Here is a 24094-nt window from a genome sequence, read left to right on the forward strand (position 1 = left end):
CGGGTACAGGGAAGACTGAGGAGGAGAGCTCCACACAGGGATAGAATTCCAGGTTGAGGAGGGAGTAAAAGGTGACATAAATCTCAATCTTATCTGAACTCATCAAAGAAGCAAAGAATACACACACATACAACTGGATACAGAAATATATTTCACTGAACATGGAAAACAGGAGGAAAAGGGAATAAGTGGGATAGGAGACTGAGAAGAAGGGGATATTAAAGGAGGGATTTATCTTATACAAAACAAACACTAAATAAGCATGTACAAAAATATTTATAGTTCTTTCTGAAATGGCAATGAATGAGAATCTGAACGGGGTGTCCATCAATTGAAGAATTGCTCAACAAGTTATGGTATAGAAATGTGATGGAATACCATTGTGCTGTAAGAATGGTGGGAAGGTGGAATGGTGTCAGAGAAATCTGGAAAAACTTTTATGAACTGACACGGAATGAAATAAGCACAATGGGGGAAATAATTTATATAATGACAATAATATGGTAAAGAAAAACAACTTTGAAAGACTCGAGAACTTTGATCAGCCATAATTCCAGAGGATTAATGATAAAATTTGCTTCCCATGTCCTGAAAAAAGATGTGTAGGACTCTCAGTGCAAAATGAGAGAGGTGTGTGTGTATAAACATACATACATATATACATGCATACATATATATATGAAACTGTCAATGTGGAAACTAATTGTGCTTGATTATACATGTAATAGGGACTTTGTTTTTCTTTTTCAACTAGAGGTGGGGCAGAAAAATAAGGCAGATTTTTGCTAACTGAAAAAATTAAATTTCAAAATGATATAGTTTAAATCAATTCTTTCAGGGAGTCTTTCTGGCAATTTTCTTATTCCTTATGCCACTCTGGACTGTTTTCATGTTGCTTTTTTATTGTCTCATATTATTTTACAATACCTACTTCTAACTGGCAGTTAGGTGGCAAAGAATGCCAGGCCTGGCCAGGAAGACGCATCTTCCTGGGTTTAGATCTGGCCTCAGACATTAGCTATGTGATCCTGAGTAAGCCACTTAACCCTGTTTGCCTTAGTTTCCTCATTTATAAAATAAGCTGGAGAAGGAAATGGCAAATCACTCCAGTATCTTTGCCAAGAAAACCCTAAATGGTGTCACAAAGAGTCAGATGTGATTTAAAAAAATGACTGAACAACAACTCCTGACCAGCTGGACAGGATTTTCTACTTTGTAGTAAAGGTTTTTGGCGGGTAGCTTTACTTTAAAAAAAAATTTTATTGATGCCTTTTTTTCCAACAACAATTTCCTGGTATTATCACTACTTCACTGAATCTTCCCTCAAAATAAAGAAAAACAGCCAACCAAAATCAAAGAAGCAACTGTGTCTGTTAACAAAGTGAACTTTTCCCTCTTCCCCAACCTTCCTAATGATGAGAGAGAAATAAACTCCTACTTTGCACATGGTGCTGTGTTAGGTACTATAGTGAATACAAAAATGAATAAAACCTCATGCCCACCTAACAGAATTTACAATCTAAGAGGGAAGGGAAGATTTATACAAATAATTAATACATAATGTGCCCAGGAGGCAAGTGCCATAAAAGGATGTGCCAAAGCGTTATGGAAGTAAATATAATGTTAATTAAGGAGGGACTTTTTTTTTTTTTACTGTTTTCTCTTTTAGAATGCTAAAGTAATCAAGTGCCTTTGATTAAGTCTTGCTAGGTGCTAAGCCCCAGGCCCACACCTTTTGCTGATTAGGTATGAAACCTTCAGGCCCTAAGAAGGGTATATAAACTAAGAGGTTAGCATTTTGTTTGGGGCTTTCACTCACTGGAAGAGTGTCCTGGCAGCAGTTGTTAAGGTGCCCCCCCCCACCAGCTTTGGAAAAAACCCAGATGTTGATGCCTCTCTGGTAATTACGTATATTGTGATTTGGTTAGATGGAAATGTTGATCTGTTTATAGTGTCTCTGTTTGTAATTTCTGTTTGTATTCTCTCTGAAGTTCAGGTTGCTGGCTTGCCCTCCTGAACTAAGTGAATGATATATTTATGTTTGATTAAAGTAAGGTTGTTAACCCCTTAAAGTTGCTTTCCTTAGAAAAGCAGATCAAAGAACCTGTGCTGGCAGCCCTTCTGTGTGCTCCTGCCATTGGCCTTACATGGCCACAGCAGCAGCAAGCCACATTGTTGTTACAGTAAAAAACAGGGAAAGATTACTTCCGGTCAAAGTTGGAGGGGGCAGGAAAGCTTCCCTTTCCAGGACGCATTTGAGCTAAGCCTTGAAGATGAGACTTCATTAGGAAGAGATAAGGAGGAAGGACCTTCTAAGTGGGAGAGAACAAAATAAGCAAAATGCATAGAAATAGGTGGGAAAGGGATGGAAACAAACTTTTATTAAGCACCTACTATGTGCCGGGCACTGCGGTAACTGCTTTATAATATCATTTCATTCAATTATTTCATTTGAGCCTCACAACAACCTAGGAGGTAAGTGCTATTATGACCCTCATTTTACAACTGAAGAAACTGAAGCAGAAGATAAGTGACTTGCTCCGAATCACACCATCTAAAAATACAACATCCCTAGAGGGATAATAAGTATTCTGTTTTGGCTAAAGGAGTGTGAAGAAAGAAGAAAAGGTGAAGCCAGATCATAGATGGTCATGAGTATCACGATAATGACTTTGAATTGCATTATAATATGATCAGAGCTCCGATTTAGTATTGTTGTTCGTTTTTCATTTTTGAAGATCAATGATATCACAACATGGGGGTCAGGGTACAGTGTGCCTGGCTGTGGCTGATCAGTCCAATATGAGTTTAGCTACCACAGGTTGGGCATAAAGCAGTTCATTAAAATATTTGGGATGGAGACATCTCCGGATTTGTGCTACCGCGATTCAGCTTTACTTATGGAGTACAGAGCCTTTGATGTGGGCACATCAGGCTGGGTGGTCCCAAGACAGCATCTCCCATGTCTCACAATTGATACTAAAGTTCTTCACAGAGACCTTGAGGGGATCCTTGTACTGCTTCTTCTGACCACCGTGTGAGCACTTAACTTGTACAAGTTCTCAGTAAAATAGTCTTTTAGGTAAACATGGGTTTAGCATTTGAGTTATATGGCCAGCCCATCAGAGTTATTACAATAGTCAATAATAATCAAAAAGCAATGATGGTAAGCCCTCCTACAATGGCAGTAAAAAGTGGAGCTGACCACCACACAACTTGAGCAGAAGCCTCTAGGAGCCCAAGAAACTTTTTGGGGGGAGGGACAGGTATTCCTACTATATTCATTTCTTCATCATTTACTAAGTATCTACTACAGTCAGATCTAGTATTAAGTGTATTAAGACTACTACTATTCTAGAAGTTAGAGGGATGCAAAAGAAGTAGAGGGCAGCTAGGTGGTACAGTGGATAGAGCACCAGGCCTAGAGTCAGGAAGAATCATCTACCTGAGTTCAACTCTGGCTTCAGACACTTACTATCTGTGTGACCCTGGGCAAGTTACTTAACTCTGCCTCAGGTTCCTAATCTGTGAAATGAGTTGGAGAAGGAAATGGCAAACCACTCCAGTATCTTTGCCAAGAAAACCCCAAATGGGGTCACAAAGAGTCAGGCATGACTGAGAAATGACTGAACAACAACAACAAAAGAAATAGAAATGGGACTATATTCTCTATCCTTAGGGAGTTTAAAATATTCTTGAGAAGACAAAAGGCAAAGGTGATACAATATATTGTACAGTGTTCCACACACAGAATTTAAATGCTTAGCTGTGTGGCAAATGTTGTTCTTGTCTTTTTCACAGGGCTGTATGTCTTTCTAGATAAATCAATTTTAAAACTAGCTTTCGTATTTTTCTATGTATTACAAAACACCATTTTCCCGCCAAATATGCTTATAGCTGTAGAAAACCAGATTATACAATCATATGATCTGCAACTAATGAAAGGAAAAAAAACATTCATAAGGTAGACCACATAATAAATTCTTAAGAAGATCATTTTCAAATAGGAGTATTCCCTTTTGTTATCAGATATTTCACCTCAGTTCCCTTCTGTTTTTTCCCCCTTTTGGGGGCAGTAAAGAGTAGGAGAAGGGCAATGCTTCTCAGGGAGAAAGTTCACAAGACACTTATCCTTTCTCTCCTGGCCAGTCTCGGACCCACAGACTAAAACCAGTAATGTCTTTGTGTTTAAGAAGTATTTATAAATAAATACATAGACGCTAAAGCAAAAAGAAAGAGAGGAAAGAGAAAGGAGGGGAGAGAGACACACAGAGAGAGAGCAAGCACTTTTTTATGAGTCAAATATTTTGGAAAGTATGTAAGTTTCTACCACTTCATCTAAAAACCAAACTTTTTTATTGCTGTTTATGTAGATGAGACTTTGAACAGCTGTTCACATTCAAAACCAGAGCACTCTTGAAAAAAGAAAAATACAAATTGGTTCCAAAAGTCCAAAAAAAAGTTAAGACAATCACTTACTTTTATAGAATGTACATGCATAGATTTTGTGAACTGATTTCTTAAATATATGGTACTGACCACCAAGTGCTATGATGCCTTCCAAGAATATAATTATTATATTTAAATATTTCAGCCTTTCATCTTCAACTTCACTCTCATCTGTTTTTAAGTAACCATTATACCACCTAAGCTTCTTCACTTCCAAATTGCGACAATGCCAATCATGTTAGTAATTAATTACATAATGACTATAAAATATTATATAAAGGTTTTACTTTTAACATGACTATCATTTCAAAAACAGTGGTGCCTCTTAGTGATATAACATTAGACAACTTTCTAACTCGTGGCAGTCTGTAGTGCTAGGAAAACTGCAGTAAGGTAGAAAATGAAATACAAGCAGCAATAATGTAAGAAATTTAAAAAAAATTCTACTGCAATGGTCTTTCAGAAGTGATCACATTTCAGTAACCAATGAGTCTAAATTTAAATTCCAGGTCTCAAGAGCAAGAATTTCCAGAAAGCAGCCCCATCTCCTGTGTTGATTATCAAATTAACAGGTCTCCAGCTGAAAGGGACCCTCACTGAGCATGAATAAAAACATAAGACATACTAGTGTCACTGACAAAGTTTTCAAGTCTTGCCCCTTCTCCATCTAACCACTTACCTCCTCCACACATAACCTATCTGGAAAAGAGATTCTTGCCTCCATCACTTCTGCCTCCACCATCACCCCACAATCCAATTTACCTCACCCAACATAATATAGGAATACGAGCAATGCAGAAAACTAGAAGCAGAAGTAAGCTTTCCAAACTTCTCTTTCTCCTATTCCTTACCCTCCATTAAAAAAAAACTGTGCTGTACTACACAGCATCAATTCCTATCTCTTCCTTTGTTTTTAAATTTATTATGATTTTAATATGAATATTTTTACATATAAAGAAAAGAAAAAGAGCACTATATATGGAGCTGTGAATCTCTATTACATACAGGTTTATTTTTTTAAGTTTTATTACTCTTTTGTTGCTTTTCAAGCAACAAAACTATATTTCCTTCTACAACGCAGTTACATACACCAACATATAACTATGGTCAATATGCTTTTTAAGCAGACATAAAGAATAATTGGATGATGACATATAAGTTTTATAAAACTGACTGCCTTTTTCTTTAGTTTCCCTCATAAAGAATACAGATAAACTTAGAAGCAAAAGACTTTTAAAAATTCAAATAAATATTCCAAAGGGCCAAAATGAATTATAGCTTGCTATAAAATCCTCCAATTTCATCACTCAGAAATCCCTAAATAGGTAAAGTCACATAATAAAGATGCGGTGGAAAGAACACTAGACTGAAATTCAGAAGATTGGTGTTCAAATCCTGCCTTTGTAAGATACTTACCTGGATAAGTGGCTTCACCTCTCGAGGCCTCTCTCTGTAAGTGAGGAGGTTAGACAAGATGTTCTCTAAAGTCCCTTCCCCCAAATCCTATGAGCTTTCTGGAACCCCCGCCCTTTTAAATGGAACAAAAGGTGATCCCACCTTATCAAGATAAAATAGGTTAATGATGGAAATCATGAGTTAAAATTATAATCTGTAGATGACCAGAACCAGCTCAAATGTATTACCAGACAAAAAGGGAAAGACTTAGCAGTATGAGCAAAGGACTTCAAATCAAAGAACTAGGATCTTAGACTGAGTGTCTAAGAACATATTTCTGCCTTAAATTTGGTCTAGTTATGTAGCTCTACTTAAGTTGGAACCTTACAACTTAGATAATGCTGGCAATTATTTCTGGAGTTATTACAAATTCATTCATCCTATAAAAATGTGAAGTTAATGTCATTTTTGAAATAGAATGTAATGCCACTCTTAGATTTTCCTCTATTCATTAATCAAAAGAAAAGCAATTAAAACTCTAATACACAATTTCACATACAAGGTAACTAAAAAGTTAACCAAAAAAACTATTAAGTATAACTGTATTCTATTATTATTATTTTTAAATACCTTTAATCACTTAAGCCAAAGAAAAGTATCCTTTCAAAACAGACATGTAACATGCTAATAATGATCAATAGATTAGTCTTTGATGACTGAAATACTATACAATGTTAAGTATAAATGCATAAATTAATAGTAATATAAAAAAATTTGAAGGAAATAAAATGAAGAAAAGGGAGAATTTCTTCGGAGTTAACCATATTATTTACATTAAAGGATTGGTTTTAAAAGTAGAGAAAACCAAGCTTGCGTCTACCCAATCTAAAATATTTCCTTTTGATAAGGGATATATACAATACAGCAGCTGCAAAGAAAGATTAAAAAACAATTTAGTAATACACTTAGAAGACAGAAAAGCATTGGGTAAGGAACACCTAAGCAAAACAGGATCCCAGCTCCAGGAAGACAGAAGTGAGAAGCCTCCTCCCCTTCAAAAACATACACTTTACGTACATACCATGAAATCCCTATTACCCTCTGCTGAGCAACAGAGATTGAACATGACCTTTAAGACAGTTAAATCCTTATTATTTTTTCTACATCATTGTTAAGCTTGGTGGAAAACTTCACAGAAGATGATTTAAGTTTTTTAAACAAAACAAAAAAATATTTTTCTTATTCAAGAGGTAAATTATTAGCTTTTAATGTTAATGGATATGATTTTAAACAATGCAATGTCTCAGACACGCAGATCTTCAGATATTTAAAAACAAACCAATCAATCTCCAAATGAGTTACATCCCCTAAGATGAGAATAAACAGGCATCAAACAGTATCTTCATTGTGTTTGCTCTTGGACCCGGATACTGGAGCTGCACTGCACCTACCCAGGGAAAGGAAGGGAGGCAAAATCAAATTTATCGTCTTCTTTGGCACATGCCCCAGCTCCCTGCCTTACTAAAGGTAGCAGAGGGCAGGGAAGAATTCCAACTCAATTGGAGACCAAGAATGCTAACACAATCCACATCTCAATTTTTACTTCAAAAACATAATGGGAAGGGTCAGTCCAACCTCTTTATTTTACAGATTAGGAAATTGAGACCAAGAGAGGCTAACTGACCTACATAAGGTCACACCACTAATAAGTGGCAGAGCCAGGACTTTACCCCAGTATTAGTAACACCACTCCATTCTGCCTGCCATGAAAGCTCCAGACATAGTATTGTGGGGAAAAGAAATTAAACCTTTAGTTCATTGAAGAGAACGTTGACAGAAACAAACTACAAAATGTCAAACCAATGCCACTCAACACTGGAATTTTTTATTGGAAATTATTTTCAAATAATTTAAATTTCTGTGGTGGAGATGAAGGAATACCACAGAAATATGAGCACATGGATATGACAAAAAACGAAAACATCAGAACCATGATTTTATTCTTCAGGTCCACGAAAATAAAAAGCCTAACACCATAAGGATCTTAAGTTGGTTAACTGAGTTCCAAAACTTTTCCAGTCAGCCAGCAAAGCCTTAGACATCATGCTAGCACATTACAAAATTGTAAAAGAGTAGTTACAAACAGCACCTCAGGCTTGTAAATTATGTAATGTGTTCAGTATGTCAGGCTAATATTTCCATGTTCTTTAAAAGAACCTGTACTCTTCAATTCCCCCGATACAACTATAGTCTATGATTTCTTCAACATTTCCTCCTGTGTGTCCTCATTACCATCTAATTCTAAGTCTTTGCATTTTTTCCTGATTAAACATATTCTTCTAATAATGGAGTTTCTCTATTGAGTTCTACAAGTTTGATCCCACATGTGGCTTAAATAAGTAAAGGCAGAATTCATAAAAGTGGCTTATCAAAAATGCTGATGAAACGAGGAGATAGCTAACACACTAAAAGACAGTTTCAATACTCCCAAAATAAAAAAATCTTGACCACTTAGAATTATGCAGCAAATTGAATAGAATTAAATTTTAAAGATAAATGTAAAGTTCTGTTTGTAGGTTCAAAAAATCATCTCATAAGTATAAGAAAGGAAGAAGCATCACTAGATGATAGTTCATGTGAAAAAAAGATATGTAGGTTTTAGTGGTCTACAAGCTCAATGAGTCTGAAATATACTTTTTTTTAAAACCATTGCTCCACCTTTTCAAATGGAATACTGGCATTCTTTATCATTCTTAGCTTGTGAAACACAGAACAAGTCAGGCACTGGCTTTCACTAATAAGCTTAGGAAAATTGAACACAAGCCTAGAGGTATATGCAGAAGAAATAAATTACTCTCTAAGACATGACACTTTTTAAAAGGCCTAACATTTATCCAATGTCCACAACATGACAGATAAATAATGAGAATACAGAAGAAACAAATTCATTCTTAAGGATGCAATCAAGTTCATTTTTATTGGCTTTATTTGGAGAAGAATCTTATACTCTAATCAAGATTTCAAAAAATTATTTCAATACTATAATTAAGGTCTAATTTCTCAATTCACTTCTAATGATAAGTCCATGGCTCCCCTGTCTCTCACCCTTTCAGTTGAAAACCTTACCTCATATTTCACTAAAAAAAATTAAGCCATTCACTAAGAGTTCCCTCTTCTTCATCATATATCACTAAGGTAAAGAGTTGAAAAGTTGACTCTTCTCCGTGCCAAAGCCAACCCCTCCAACACCCACAAGTGATTCCATTCCATCCTGTCTGCTCAAGCAGATCACTTATCTGACTTACCTTCAATCTCTCTCTGTCTACTGGATGCTTCTCTACGGCCTACAAACATGCCTATACCTCCCCTATCTTCAAAAACCCCTCCCTTGATCTATTCTATTCCTGTAACTACTGCCTGACTTTTCTTCTCCCTTTTGCAGTTAAACTCTTTGAGAAGATATCTAAATAGATGCTTCCACTTCCTTTCCTCTCACCCCCTTTTAACTCTCTGGAGCCTGGGTTCCAACTTTCTCATTCAAGTGTGAAACTGCTCTCTCCAAAGTCACCAATGATCTCTTAAGCCCCGACTAATTGCCTTTTCTCAATCCTCATCTTTGACCTCTCTGCAGCCTTTGATGTTGTCGATCATCCTCTTCTCCTTAATACTCTTCTCTCTCCAGATTTTCATGATATTACTTTATCAGTCTCATTGGCTAGAGTTTCATTGAGATCACATCCACTAATTATGGGTGTCCACCAAAACTGTGTCCTGGGTCTTCTTCTCTTGTCCCTCCATACTATTTTACTCAGTGATCTCATAAGATCCCATGGTTTCAAATACTATATGTACGCAGATGATTCTCTTATTTGTCAAAGCCCTCAACTCCCTTCCCATCCCAGTCTAGAATTTCCAACTATTTATTGAACAATTCAAACTGTATGTCTTATAGACATCTTAAACTCAGCATGCCCAGAACTGAATTCATTATATGTGTGTGTATGTGTGTATGTATGTATGTATGTATGTATACACATAATACATATAATTAAATGTATGTTTATACAGGACATGCTTATACCCACTCTCTAAGACCATAAAGTTGCTGTGAAAGTGCTGATTCAGCAACAGTTGGAGTTTCCTCATTAGGGAAATACTTAAATCAATGAAATCACAGGTACAGACCAAAAAAATGTCATATCTATCTCCTCATGAGCATAAATATGACATCAAGATGTCTTCATCCATTCACTATTAGATTATCTTTTGAAAGGAAATTTAAGACATTTATACATGCAAGAAAACCTGCTAAGTGTTATTGTTTCTTTATACTCCCACTTCCTACAATGTGAAGATATAAAATCTATTTTCTTTCCTACATATGTAAGGAGAAAAGCTTGACATATTTCTGGAACATATACTTTTCACTCGATTTAGAACCATAAGGGACCTTGGAGACCACCTAGTCCAACCTCTTCCATTTACAGAAAAGTAAACAGCCCAAACATATTAAGTGGTTTGCCTAGGGCCACATAGATCCTAAATAAAAGGTGAACTCAGATCTGTCCAATTCCAAATTGAAAGCAGTTTCCAAAACACCATGTTGAGCATCAATTAACTAAACTTAGAAGAGCTATCATCGATTTAGGAAGTCAAGTAGGTGGGCAACGAATGGCACTTCCTATGGCAGGTCTATTGCAGGCAGTGATGCAGTCTTACAATCAAGTGTCCAGACAAAACGGCTGTGCAGCAGAGTCCAACTTTCTCCCGCAGCTACTCCACAAAGACCTAGCAAGGGCACTGGAACAAATTTTGCTTGGGAATACAATAGAAGATGATTTACTGCCATTTCTAGCCCAAACAGGCCTAGAAGAAAGTGGCCTGTTGACAAGGAGAACAGGGTCAGCTGGGATTCCCATGCAGAGCCTGAAGCACAGAGACTGAACTGGAACCAGAAGATGTGCACTACAGCAATAGGAGGTATAGAATCCAGCACTAACATTGTTCAGGGAGTAGAAAGAAGTGGCAACAGGCAGCTCTGTCATTGCAATAAGGCTGAGTACCAGGGTTGCATGGGAGTTGGGAGGATAGAGGGTAGGGGTGATTGTCCAGGACAGGGAGCAGTCACAGAACCTGAGGGTTCAGTGTACTGGGCAAAGAGCAAGAAGAAAACTGAGGAGCAACTGTGTAACTATGAGCTTGGAGGGGTCAAGTCTCAGATACAGCCCTGAGCAAAGTCTGACACCTTTACCGAAATAACCAGGGAAGAAGTCCAAACCTCTGGACCTGCAGAACTTCCCAACTATACAGTCACTGAGGCCAGTAATAGTTTACTAGAGCTCCAGCCAGAGGCAGTACCACAGTTGTTTTGTCAACATCAAAACTGGGGTCAGGAGCTTGCAAAGCTCAAAGCATAAGGGTTACAATTATCCTTGGCTCAGGTAACTCTGAGTGTGCTGAAAGTTTGCAGGTCCACAGCCTCAGCCACCCCTGAGATCCTTGAAGAACACAGCTCTCAATATCCCCAAGAAAGTGGACCCAAGAAAATACAAAAAAGATACAAGCAAGGCTCAGACACTCCCTCTCCAGAAGTATAGAGACTGGCCCTAAAACAAATTCTTAATTTGATAAATGAGAATGGAGGAATAAGTAAATGAAAAAAGAATCTCAGCATAAAAAGCTATTATGGTGACATGGGTGACCAAGATACAAATCCAAAAGAATAAAATGACTCCAAAACATCTATAAGCAAGGACTAAAAGAAAAGCAAGGCTTGGACACAATTCTCCTCAGAACTCCTGGAAGAAATGAAGCAAGAATTTAAAAAGAAAGAGTTAAAAATGATTTTGTAAGCAAAATGAAAGTGCTAGAAAGAACTGGAAAAGAAATGAGAGCAATGCACTAAAGACATGGAGAATTAAAACAGCACAAGAGGTACAAAACCTTAGATAGGCAAGACTATGAAAATTAAAATGGATCAAATAGAAGTAAATGACTCTATGAGACAATAAAAAATATTAAACCCAAATCAAAAAGAGTGAAAAAAGCTGGTGAAAATGTTATCTCATGACAGAAACAAATGAACTGGAAAATAGGCCAAGAAGAAAAAAATTCAAGAGTCACATTTCAAGAAATAATAAAAGAAAATTGCCCATATTATCTTAGAAAGAAAGGACAAAGTAAAAATGGAAAAATCTACCAGTCAACTTCTGAAACCCCTAAAGGAAAACTCCTAAGAATGCCATAATGAAAAATCAATATCTTCCTGATCAAAGAAAAAATACTAAAAGCAACCAGAAAAAAAAATCACAACAGAGGTATAGTCAGAAAAATGCAAAAGAAAGAAGTTTAAAACCAATAACTTCCTCAAAAAAATAATCTCTACAAGGCAGGAAATAAACCTTTCATTAAATAGAGAACTTCCAAGCATTCCTGATGAAAAGAGCACAGCTGAGTACAAACTTTGAAATTCAAACATAGGAGTCAAGAAATATAAAAAGGTGAATACTAGCAAGCAATAAGAACAGATTAAACAAGGCAACTAGATCACTCAGCAGATGAAGAGCTGAGTCTGAAACCAGGAAGACCTGAGTTTAAATCCAGCCTCAGATACTCACAAGCTGTGTGATCCTAGGCAAGTCACTTAACCTCTGTTTGTCTTAACCCACTGGAGGACGAAATGACAAAGTATTTCAGTATTTTTGCCAAGAAAACCCTATGGACAGTATGGTTCCTGGGGTCACAAAGAGTTGGATACAACCAAATGACTGAACAACAAAGGCAAAGTGACTACATTCAAATGAGAAAGGTGACACAAGTATCTGCTCAGAACCTTAAAATATCATCAAGGGTCATGGAGGGAATTAAATGAGACAGAGGGCCTAGAAGTGGCTTGATTATACTTTGATGATTTTAAAAGAAGAATGGAAAGGGAAGAGGAAAGGCATAAATCAGGGAAGAAAGTAAGAAACAAAGTGTATAAAAAATTATCTCACGTAATTTGTGTGTTCAAGTCAAAGACTATTCAAACAAGGAGGAAGAGGAGTGGGCAATATTGGAATTGTTCAAAAGAGGGTAGAACATACACATGCACACGGAAGCATGCATACACATGTGCATGTATATGGACAGGCACACACAAAATTGGGCGCAGAAATAAATTTGCTCAACGGGAAAACAGGAGAGAATGAGAAGAGAGAAGAGGAGGGAATTCTGAGCACACTCTTTCTTGTTAACCACACTTTTCTTCATTGCAAAGAAGGGTGAGAAGCAAAAAGGAAAATATATAGGACAATAAGATGGAGGGAAGTACGCAATTAACAATCAAAATTACCAATGTGAAGAATGGGGGGAAAAGTCTTTATAACAAGTTTCTCTGATAAACATCTAATTTCCCAGATATGTAAGGAACTGATTTAAATCTATAAAAGCCATTCATCAATTGACAAATGGCCAAAGAACATGAAAATGCTGTTTTCAAAGGAAGAAATCCAAGCCATCAATATCCATATGAAAATTGTTCCAAATCACTAGTAATTTAGGAAATCCACATTAAAGCAAGTCTGAGGTTCAACCTTGCACCAATCAGAATAACAAAGTTGACAAAAATCTAACATCTTTTGTTGAGTGACCTGTGAGAAAACAGGCAGATTAATGTACTACCGGTGGAGCTGGGAAGTAATACACCCATTCTGAGAAAGTTACTAAGCTATACATATTCTTTGACCTAGTGATACCACCAAAAAAATCAAAGAAAGAAAGGGGAAAAAGACTCTATAGGCTCATTTTGTTTTGGCAAAGAAATGGAAACTAAAAAGGTGTCCATCAATTGGAGAATGGCTAAACAAATTACAATATATGCATGTAAAGATACACTGTGCTATAAGAAATGATGAAAAAGATAAATTCAAAGACCTGGAGAGGCTTATATGAACTGATGCAGAGTGAAAAACACAGAAATAAGAGAAAAATTTCTACAAGAACACTATAAAGACAAATAACTTTAAAAGAAAATCAATCAACTTGATCAATGCAATGGCCACCCACAATTCCAGAGTACCCATGATGAAGCATGCCAAACGTCTCCTGACAGAGAGGTGATGACACAGGGTAGAGAATGACACACATGTATTTTGGATGTGGTCAATGGAGGAATTTGCTTTTCTTGACTATGCATATTTGTTAAGGGTTTTAGATGTTGTTTTTGTTTGTTGTTGTTTGCTTTTTCTAGAAGAGAGAGAAAAGAGATTTTTTATAAATTAGAAGACAGAAAATAAAATTATCTGAAAATGAGTTAAATTCCCAATTAGTTCACCAATATTAATTGGGTTTTCAATAAAAAGCAAATTATTAGACACTACGGGAGATACAAAAGAAAAGGAGTATTTCATGTACTGATTAAGTTTTAAAATCTATTGATGGTATTGTCTGAAAATGTTTTATTAATGAACAATTCCCTTTGGCAAAAATGATAAAAATAACACAATGCTGTTACTCAAGATTTATACTTGTTAACTGATAAATTTCCTTTAATTTTAAGGTCTAGCCACAGCTAACAAATGACCAGCATCTCCACGGCTAGAAATGATTCACAAAAACTCTAACTGTGCTATCCTCTGATATGATAAAAAGGGCATCCAGTGAAGCCTAGACAATAAACTAACCTAGCTGCTTGAATGTGTTCAAAGAAGACACGGAGAGACAGTAGCATAAATATTTCTGTACTATCACCAAACAATATTATTCAGATGTGGGTTGATAAGTTTTTTGATGATAGACCCTAAGACACATATCCTCATCCAAAAAGAAATTACTTTTAAAAAAAGCAAGGCAGATTAGCAATGCTTGGGATCAGAATTATTATGGCAAAGTATCTGATTTTTAATCTTCAAATAGTCTATTCTCTCCACAGCTCTTTCTCTACAAAGGACAAAAGACAATGGATCAACAGCACAACTAATGACTTAACTGAATAAATACTGAGTGGAAATCACATGCCAAATTTTGTCCAAAAATTAGTTTAACTTTTTTTTTAACTCCACCGAATAGTCTAATTTGTTGGCTGGGTTGACCAACCAACCAAATTAGTTTAACTTTTTTTTTTTAACTCCACCGAATAGTCTAATTTGTTGGCTGGGTTATACATTATATAGACCCAATAAGACTGCTATTGGGCCAACACAAAAAAAGAGGACATTGTGGATACATGGCTTTGAAAGAGACAAAATAAAAGTACTATTATCTGGTTCTATAAACTATAAAATGCTAACAAATTCATCATTTTGAGAATACAAAGAAAACATAAACAAATCCTGATGATCAGAACTTACAAGAGTGGGATGTCAATGATTAACTTGATTAAGCAGCAAAGCAGTTCTTCTATGAGATCTTCGGAGTCAGCTTCTGGTAAGATACATCAAAGGTTCATCAGAAAACAGAATACAGGCATCTCTCACCCCAAAGTCAGACTACTCTTCATTTAAATACAAAATAAGAACTATTATTACCAGAAATATGTTCGACCTTTAGTGAAACCCAAATAATGAACCTAGTTAAGACCTGTAATGATCCACCCCTAGTACAGGAATTCAGTGTTATAAATTAAATCACTTGGATTCTCCAAAACTTTTAGCAAAACTTTTTTTCTCGAAGGACACATTTATAAATATATGTAGATTTTGTTTTTAATTGTACTGTGCCTCACCACGAATATCATTTGGAAAGTAGTCTTCTGAGAAGAAAATGACTAGGAGGGTTATACTGTAAGAATTATGCTATACAAAAGCTGAGTCAAAGAGAGAGGAGGACCTAACTAAATTTAGCAGATAAGAAAGAGGACAAGCAACATCCACCACTCCTATGATAATAGGAAAAGCAGCTGATGAACAGATTTTTGACGGAAAAGTCTCTCTTTACCAAAGCTGCCCAATTTAAACCACACGAGTTAACAACCTACCCCTAAGTTGATTTGTTATAAATGTCACCCTCTGGCTCACCCTCCCAAATGCAATGACCCAGATCTGAGTAGTAACATTTAAAAATCACTCACTGAGTCCCTAAAGAGGATTTCAAACCAAATAACTTAGCCAGTTTAATAACATCCCACTAGTCAGCAAAGCAGCCAGAACAGCTTGTTTATCACCAAAGGTGAAAGAACAGACTCTGGAAACCCAAAGACTTTGCCTGATTGAGTCTTTTCTCCCAGGAGGGAAAACATTCTGATTTTAAACATAAAAATGGTGGCAAGGATTCCCTACTCTGTATTCCAAGCATCACTCTAAAGCATGACCTCACCTCCTCATGAACAAAGTTTACAGCTGAGTCAATTAAGCAATGCAACCACAGCTTTATTGCCACTTTTAAAAAAATGATATGAAAAATAGATTTAGTGCAAATGAAATGTGGCATTTCAAGGCCAAAAATATAACAGCAGTTCATGTCAAGAATGAGCATTTTCCAAATGAAATTATTAAGGGCTTGCATTTGCTAAAAGAACATTCCTTCAAAAGGCCATGTCCAAGTTTCTCCTCTTATTTGGGGGCAGATAAGTGGTAGAGTGTAATTTCTATGTAAAGATCTTCAATTGCTGAATGTTTCTTGGATTTACAGGGACGTACAAGTGACATGCAAAATACCATTATTTTCAAAGGAACTTTCAAAGCTTTCACACAAGGTCAAATATGTATTTTCCTTGGTTCTAAGAAAGGCAACGTGGTAGAGTGGATAGAGCACTGGACTTGGAGTAAGGAAGGCCAGGGTTCAAGTCTTGCCTCAGACAATTACTAGCTGAATGATGCTTAGCAAAATCACTTAACCTCTGCAGGCCTGAAATAGCTCAGGTGGGAGGGGCAGAAGTGTCCTCTTAGATTTTTTCACTTTTCATACACTTGACTCAATCCACCCGAATGTGCAGGGTAAGTAAGCACTCAATTCACTTGATCAGTACACAGCTCTATATGAGCCAAGGTTAGGCGTTGTTAAAACAACAGAACAATTAGCTTCACAAGAGAAAATGATTCTAAAGCCAAAATGCTCCCAATCTAAACCAGCTATCTCAGAAGGCATGCTGCTGGCTAAAAGGATATGGATGACTGAGGACAAACCCATGGCCACTATCAAGAAAAGGAAAACAAAGGACACAACTTAGCATTACCATTACATCTGAAGGATAGTCAATTTTCATTTTCACGAAGGAAAATTGAACCGATATCAAGAGCTGAATCTACAACCTAATTCCTCAAAGAATAGATGGTTAGTTTCGCAATACTCAAGCAGGATTAAATTACTGAAACTATTCAATCCCCATTCACTGGATATGCCTACTTGTAAGTTCAGTACAAACTGAACTCAAACTCAATGTGTCCAAAAGATAGCTCATAATCTTTCCCCATTAACCTAATCCTTCAAACTTCTCTAATTTTCATCAAGGGCACAACTATCCTTCCAGTCATCAAGGTTCACAAACTCAGTCATCCTCAATATTTTCCTTTCCCTCACTCAACATATTCAATCAATTGCAAGTATTATCTTTTCTGCCTCTACAACATACATCTCTTCCCTTCTCTTCCCTCACAAGTCCATCAGCACAAGCAGTTTCCCAGTCCCAACTCTAACTGTGGGTAAGTAGCCAAGCAAATGAAATATCAGAGTGATACAATGGTGATAGTTTCTGTTCTTGAATCAAAAGACGTGGGTTCAAATCCTAGTTCTCTTCCGAGAAGCATCACAGTGAAGCAGATAGAGTGTTCCTGAGCAAATTACTTCACCTCTCTAGGCATCAGCTTTCTCATCTGTAAACTAAGCAAGTGGGGGTAGATTTCAGGGGTTCCATTACTTGAATGTGGAAGAAAAATTACATCTTTATTTTCATTAACCTCTAACTGAAATTTAATATATTCTTCAGTTATTCAAAGACACGATTGTGAGAAGGGGTTCTTAGGCCTTACTAAACTGCCAAAGAGGCCTAAGACCAAAAAAAGATTTAGAACTCCCAAGACAACAAAAAGTGAAGAATTCCCAAGACAAGAAAAAGCCTGTCTCTAAGCTCCCTTTTAGCTCCAAACCTATGATTCTGTATATAATCCTATGACACCCCTTCCTTGGGCAGGGAAGCAGGAATTACCAAAAAGGTAAGAAGTAAAGAAGAAAAAGAAAATGAGAAAAGCAGCCAGAGGAAATAAGTATGTGATGATTTAAGTCAGGCTACATGCAGTAATTAAAAAGAGCATTAAAAGAGAATGAGCTAATTGTTATTTTCTTTAAATTTGCATTCCGAAAGTCAAACCGCCAGTTACTCACCATTGCCCATTACTACATAGTGCCAAGTGTAAGTACTAAAAAACACACCAAGAAATGACAGAACTACATTCCAAAAAATGTTAATAGAGTGCTTGACAAGCTCAAAGCACAACTTAATTTTCTTGAAATTAAAACCAAACAGATAGCTGGCTGATGTTCACTATAAACCTGTATGCAGAAAAGTATGGTACTATGTACTGTGTTATTGCCTATTTTAATAGTAAAGAATATCTAAGTTACTTTAAAACATTTAATTTTGAGCTAATTTTTGTCCAAAATATGTATACAAATTATTCTTTGAAAGTTATACCATATTTTAAACTACCTCTGGAATAAAATTAATTTGATCTAAAGACCTGCATTCTATGAAAACACAAAAAATACACTAACTACAAAACCAAGTTTAACTACTTTTGTTGTTTTGGATAAAGTGATCCATGACTTAAATGTTACAGTCGATTACATTTTAACCAAAATCCTATTAGTCTCACATAGGAAAATTGATTTCATAAGACAGACTGATTATATACCATGGAGCTATTTTCTTTTTTAAAAAAAATTAATATAAATTTTTTAAAATTAGTTTTAATCCAATTTTGTTTTATTTTCAGTTCTGAAGGAAGGAAAGAAGTAAGGAAGGGAGGTTGGTTGGTTCAATCTATGCTCCAAGTCCATCAGATAGCACATTTCATCATGAGCCCATTGAACTGTTGTATTTCAAAGTTTATCTTTATAGTTTATTGCTTATTATAAGTTTATTGTTACCTTAGAAAATATTCTCCTGGTTTTGCTCACATCACTTTGCATCAGTTCATACAAGTCCTCCCAGGTTTTTCAGAAACCATGTCCTTCATCATTTCTTACTGCACAATACTATTCCATTGTATTCATATACTATAAATTGTTCGGCCATTCCTGAATTGATAGGCATTCCTTTGGTTTCCAATTCTTTGCTAAAACAAAACAAGCTGCTAGAAATATTTTTGTACATATTGGAACTTTTCCTCTTTTATTGATCTCTTTGGTATAGCTGAACCAGTTCACAGCTTATACAGTTATTTTTCAAGTGATATTTTTGTATCTTTCCCTGCCTAACACTGTACAACAATAGCCGTTTAGCTAAATTGTATCTAAGGTCCCTTCCAGCTCTAAATCTACACACCTATGAAGACTTTTCATTGGGCAAGGATGCAAATATTACCAAAAAGAGTGAGAGGGAAATATAAAGAAGAAAAATATAAAGGAAATGGGAGAAACAGGGGAAAGAATTATGTGCTGATTATATGAATAAGTAATAAATTATTGTTGAAATTAACTAAATTATATCATACAATAACACTCTAAATTTACATCCTCATTTTCGTGAACTTTTTCAATACTATGTACATTAAAAAAAGCAGCCAAACAAAGGCAAAATATTGCCTTTCTCCAAGCCCATTAAAAACTCTCAAGCTATCATCTCATTTCTCACTTTCTCTTCAATGTCAAACTTTTTGAAAAAGGCTTCCACATCCAGTGTTTCCACTTCCTCTCATCTATTTACTCTCAACCACTTGCAATCTGGTTTCTATCATCACCACTTAACTTTGGAAGCTACTCCACCCAAAGTCAACAAATGACCCTTAATGGCTAATTTCAAAAGTCTTTTTTCTTAGTTTTCATCTTCCATGACCTCTCTTAAGTATTTGACATTCATTCCTTCTGGATACCTTCTCTCTTGACTTCCAAGACACCACATACTCCTCTGGTTCTCCTCCTACTATTTGAATTGCACTTCTCTGATTCCTCATTTGCTTTCCAACCTCTTAATATGGATTGTCTTCAAGAATCTGTCCTCAATCCACTTTCCTCTGTTTATCATCTCTACCTTGATAATCTCATTCACTGCCATAACTTCAACTATCACTTTCATAAAAATTACTCTCCAAAATATACCTCCAACTCTGACCTGAGTTCCAGAACCAAATCTCTATTATCTACATCTGAACATCATAAATGCCTGAAACTCAACATATTCAAAGCAAGTCTATTTCTCCCTACCCACTCCTCCTTTTGACGTCATTGTTTCTGTCAGTGGCACCACTACTTACTTACTGTCCCATGTTCTCTCCCTAATCTCCTATATCCAAATAGTTACTGAGCCCTGCTGGTTCTACCTACATGATACCTCTCTGTCCAATTCTCTCCCACTACATCTAATAAGGCCTTGAATATTATCCATCCCTGCTAACAAAATACAGTCTGAAAAGGTTTTCTCTTTACTTCCAAATCATCCTTCACACAGCTTCCAAACTAATCTTTCAGGTATATAATCTTTCCCTTCCACCTGAATACAATTGTCATACCAATATTCCTATAATAGGTGTGTTCATGTTCCTTCTATACACAAAACCCTCCACTGGTCCCTTATTGTCTACAAATTAAATTTTGAACTCCTTCATCTGGCATTCAAGGATTCATAATTGTGCCACCCTGACCATCCAGTCTTATATTATATTATTCCGTCCCCTATAATCTACATTCCAGCCAAATTGAACAACCAGCCATCCCATCTACCACCCTCATATGTTCCCACCTCCATGCCTTTGCTTACATTGTTCCAGTGCCCAGAGTACCCTACCCAACTGTACTTCCAACTTGCTGAATTCCTGCTGATCCTTTAGAATCCAACTGAAATGCCACTTCCATGAAGCCTTCCTTGACACTTTAGATGGTAATGAACTTACGGAAACAGGTAATACTTGGCATTTAGTTTGTATCACTCTTGTGCAATTATTTTGTTAATATCTGTATGTCATATTCCTACTAGGCTATAAGTTTCATGAGTTAAGGGACCCTGTTTCATTTAATCTTTGTATTTTCTCCAGCACTTTAAAAACTCAAGTATGGTAACATACCATCAAATTTTCTATTTTTCATTGCCACTTCCTGACCACCCATTTTCACAGTCCTCATCTTATGATCAGCAGCACAGAAACTAACTAGTAAGCTGTAGTACTGCCACAGCCAACATCAGGCTTCTGGGGTTCACTGGGGAACAGAGCCAGAACAGATAGAAAATAACAGCAGAAAATGGCCTCAGGAAGCAGGGACCATACCCCTCTCTACTCCTCTAATGTTTCATTTATAGTATCGCTAAAGGCCAACTGATTTTCTCAGATGTTGGCATTATTCCTAGATTAATAGCTTTTCTTTCGAAGAAAAAACAATATCAGTAACAGGAAATCAACATTAATAATATCAAATAATATCAACTTAATAATATCAAATAATATCAACTTCTCTAATCTGTTACTTTTTCTTCTTTGGTACCTTTTCCTATCTAACATCTATATTGCTTTTTTTTTTAATCTGTTCTTTCTTTAAAATGTACTACTCAACTTCATTGTCTTCTCCCCAAGAAAAAGTGGCATTCAATTAATCCTCAAAGTAAAAACAGCATAAAGAGAGGCACCTGGTAGTGCAGTGGATAAACAGCTGGGCCTAGCATCAAGAAGACCTGAGTCCAAACACAGCCTCAGACACTCACTAGCTATGTGACTGTGTTAACCTCTGTTCACCTCTTTCTTCAACTACAAACTGGAGATAACAACAGCACCTATGTCATAGGATTGTTGTGAGGATTAAATGAAATTATATTTGTTAAAAGCCCTTAGCACAGTGCCTGGCACATAGGAGGTGCTGTGCAAATGCTTTCCACCCCTAAGACTTCCACATTTACCTGCCATTTTACAAGGTGAACCAAAAATTCATCATTTTATCAACATGTACACGTACATTACAAAAGGCCAATGGCCCTCCAAGAAAAAGCAGCCAATGCAACATGAGCTGCCTCTGTGATAAAAGACACACCACAGTGTACTGTCACTTTACAGAAGAATAGAAGTAATCCCATTTCTCCTAAAACTTGGCAAAAGAAAAATGAAAGTGCTTCTAATAATGCACTTCCAACCCTGCATCTGTATTGTTTCATACTTACCTTCCCAGCTTATGCTCAAAACAAAAATAGCATCCTTGGAAGTTGACTAGTCACACAGGATGAGTGGATGTTAGATTTCAAAATCAAGTCTTCTTGGGCACACTATTTATTGGCCACACTATTAACTGTCTTCTTTACCTCCAACAACTCTCACTCTGTTCCTTTTCCCTTATTCCAAAGAGTCCTGAGCCCTTCATCTCTGGTTGCTTCCGTTGCTGAATAGGGATGTTGGTGACACAAACACCGAAAATCTAGTTGCTGTTGTTCATACATTATTTTTCAATTCTGTCTGACTCTTTGTGACACCATTTTGGGTTTTCTTGGCAAAGATACGGGAGTGATTTGCCATTTCCTTCCCCAGCTCATTTTACAGATGAGGAAACTGAGGCAAACATGGTTAAGTGACTTGCTTAGGGTCACACAACTAGTAAGTGTCTGAGGCTGGATTTGAACTCAGGAAGATGAGTTTTCCTGACTACAGATCCAGCACACTATCCACTGTGCCATCCAGCATCTATTCTACTACATATAGAATCATCTTAAAATTCCCATTTAAAAATTTAAGGACTCAAGCAAATATAAGATTTCCATTAGGTGGGGGGGGAGGAGGGGTATTGTTTTCCTGGTTTTGGTTATTTTAAGATCTATGTCACATCACTGTTAACCTAGTAATGATTAATATGTTAATATATATAATAATTTTAAATACCTGAAACAAAAACCAGTGTTAACAAAGGGATGTTATACTAGAATATGATTTAAATATTATCCTTAGGTTTATACCAAAGGACAGTTATATAGGTGAGAATACTATACAAAGATCTTTCTACTTCTTTCAATATTAACTTTTCTTTGATAAGGTTTCAAAGACGTATCTTACACAGAATTCCATGGTACCTAAGGAGATGTAATGCAATAGAAAAAGCTCTAGCTGAAGACAGAGGATATGAGGCCAGATCCTACTTCTGATGTTTATTACGTGTGTGACCGTGAACAAGTCAGTTAACCTCCCTTGGCCTCAGCTCCCCCATCTGTAAGGGAAGTAACAGAAATGAATAAGCATTTATATAACACCTACTATGTGCCAGACACTGTGCAAAGTGCTTTTTACAAAGATTATCTCATATATTCTCTAAACTTTCCTTTAGCTCTAAATCTATAGCCCTATGTATCATGAGACTGATTTTTTTTAAACAAACTTCCTAAAAAGTGGCAGTGTGTCTGTCCCTTAGGATTTAACAGTCCATTCTTTAAGCTAAGTCAAAATAAAAGGACCAGTTGCCTTTTAACTTTTGTATGAACAGCATAAATTCACTAAAACACATTTAACCAGAACCACAACTGCTCAGCAAAGGCATAATAATATAGGAACTGCCACCATAAACACCAGGGTGTGAGTCCATTTTCACCAAGTTCTAGCTTCTCACACATGACTAAAGCTTGGTATTCTCTAAGGTGTGAAAAGCCTGGACTGAGTACTACAGTGGGAAGAGAAGGCAAAAGCATCTCCAGAAAAACTTATTTGCCCTAGAGGATCAAGTCAATGGAACTCCTTTAAACTCATAAGGTAAAAGTTCCTTGAGGAAATGTCCAGGGACTTCCTAGTACTACTCCTTAGCTATCTCACTGGACTAAATATGCAACATTTGAAAGACTTAGGAGACATGACAATCTACAGTGAGTGCCCTGCATGAGCTATCCAGTGCTGTCAGCTATGAAAGGAAACTGTTATATTTTCTTTTTTTTTAATTTAAATTTATTTATTTAACATATTTGGTTTTCAGCATTGATTTTCACAACAGTTTGAATTACAAATTTTCTCCCCATTTCTCCCCTCCCCCCGCTCCAAGGTGGCATATATTCTGGTTGCCCTGTTCCCCAGTCAGCCCTCCCCTCTATCACCGCCCTCCCCTCTCATCCCCTTTTCCCTTCCTTTCTTGTAGGGCAAGATAAATTTCTACGCCCCATTGCCTG

At 36.5% G+C, this 24094-nt stretch overlaps 1 protein-coding gene across 2 annotated transcripts in view; it reads right to left on the reverse strand.

Moving 5' to 3' along the window:
• DYM (dymeclin) overlaps positions 1-24094 on the reverse strand; it is a 622593-nt gene that overhangs the window by 516370 nt on the left and 82129 nt on the right. For both annotated transcript variants that reach the window (XM_036759110.1, XM_036759118.1), the window contains exon 6: positions 15174-15246. In XM_036759110.1, coding sequence (XP_036615005.1) covers positions 15174-15246 — 73 coding nt within the window. The remainder of the gene's footprint in view (positions 1-15173; positions 15247-24094) is intronic.

Source organism: Trichosurus vulpecula, chromosome 1 (genome assembly GCF_011100635.1).
Source record: "Trichosurus vulpecula isolate mTriVul1 chromosome 1, mTriVul1.pri, whole genome shotgun sequence".
NCBI lineage: Eukaryota > Metazoa > Chordata > Mammalia > Diprotodontia > Phalangeridae > Trichosurus > Trichosurus vulpecula.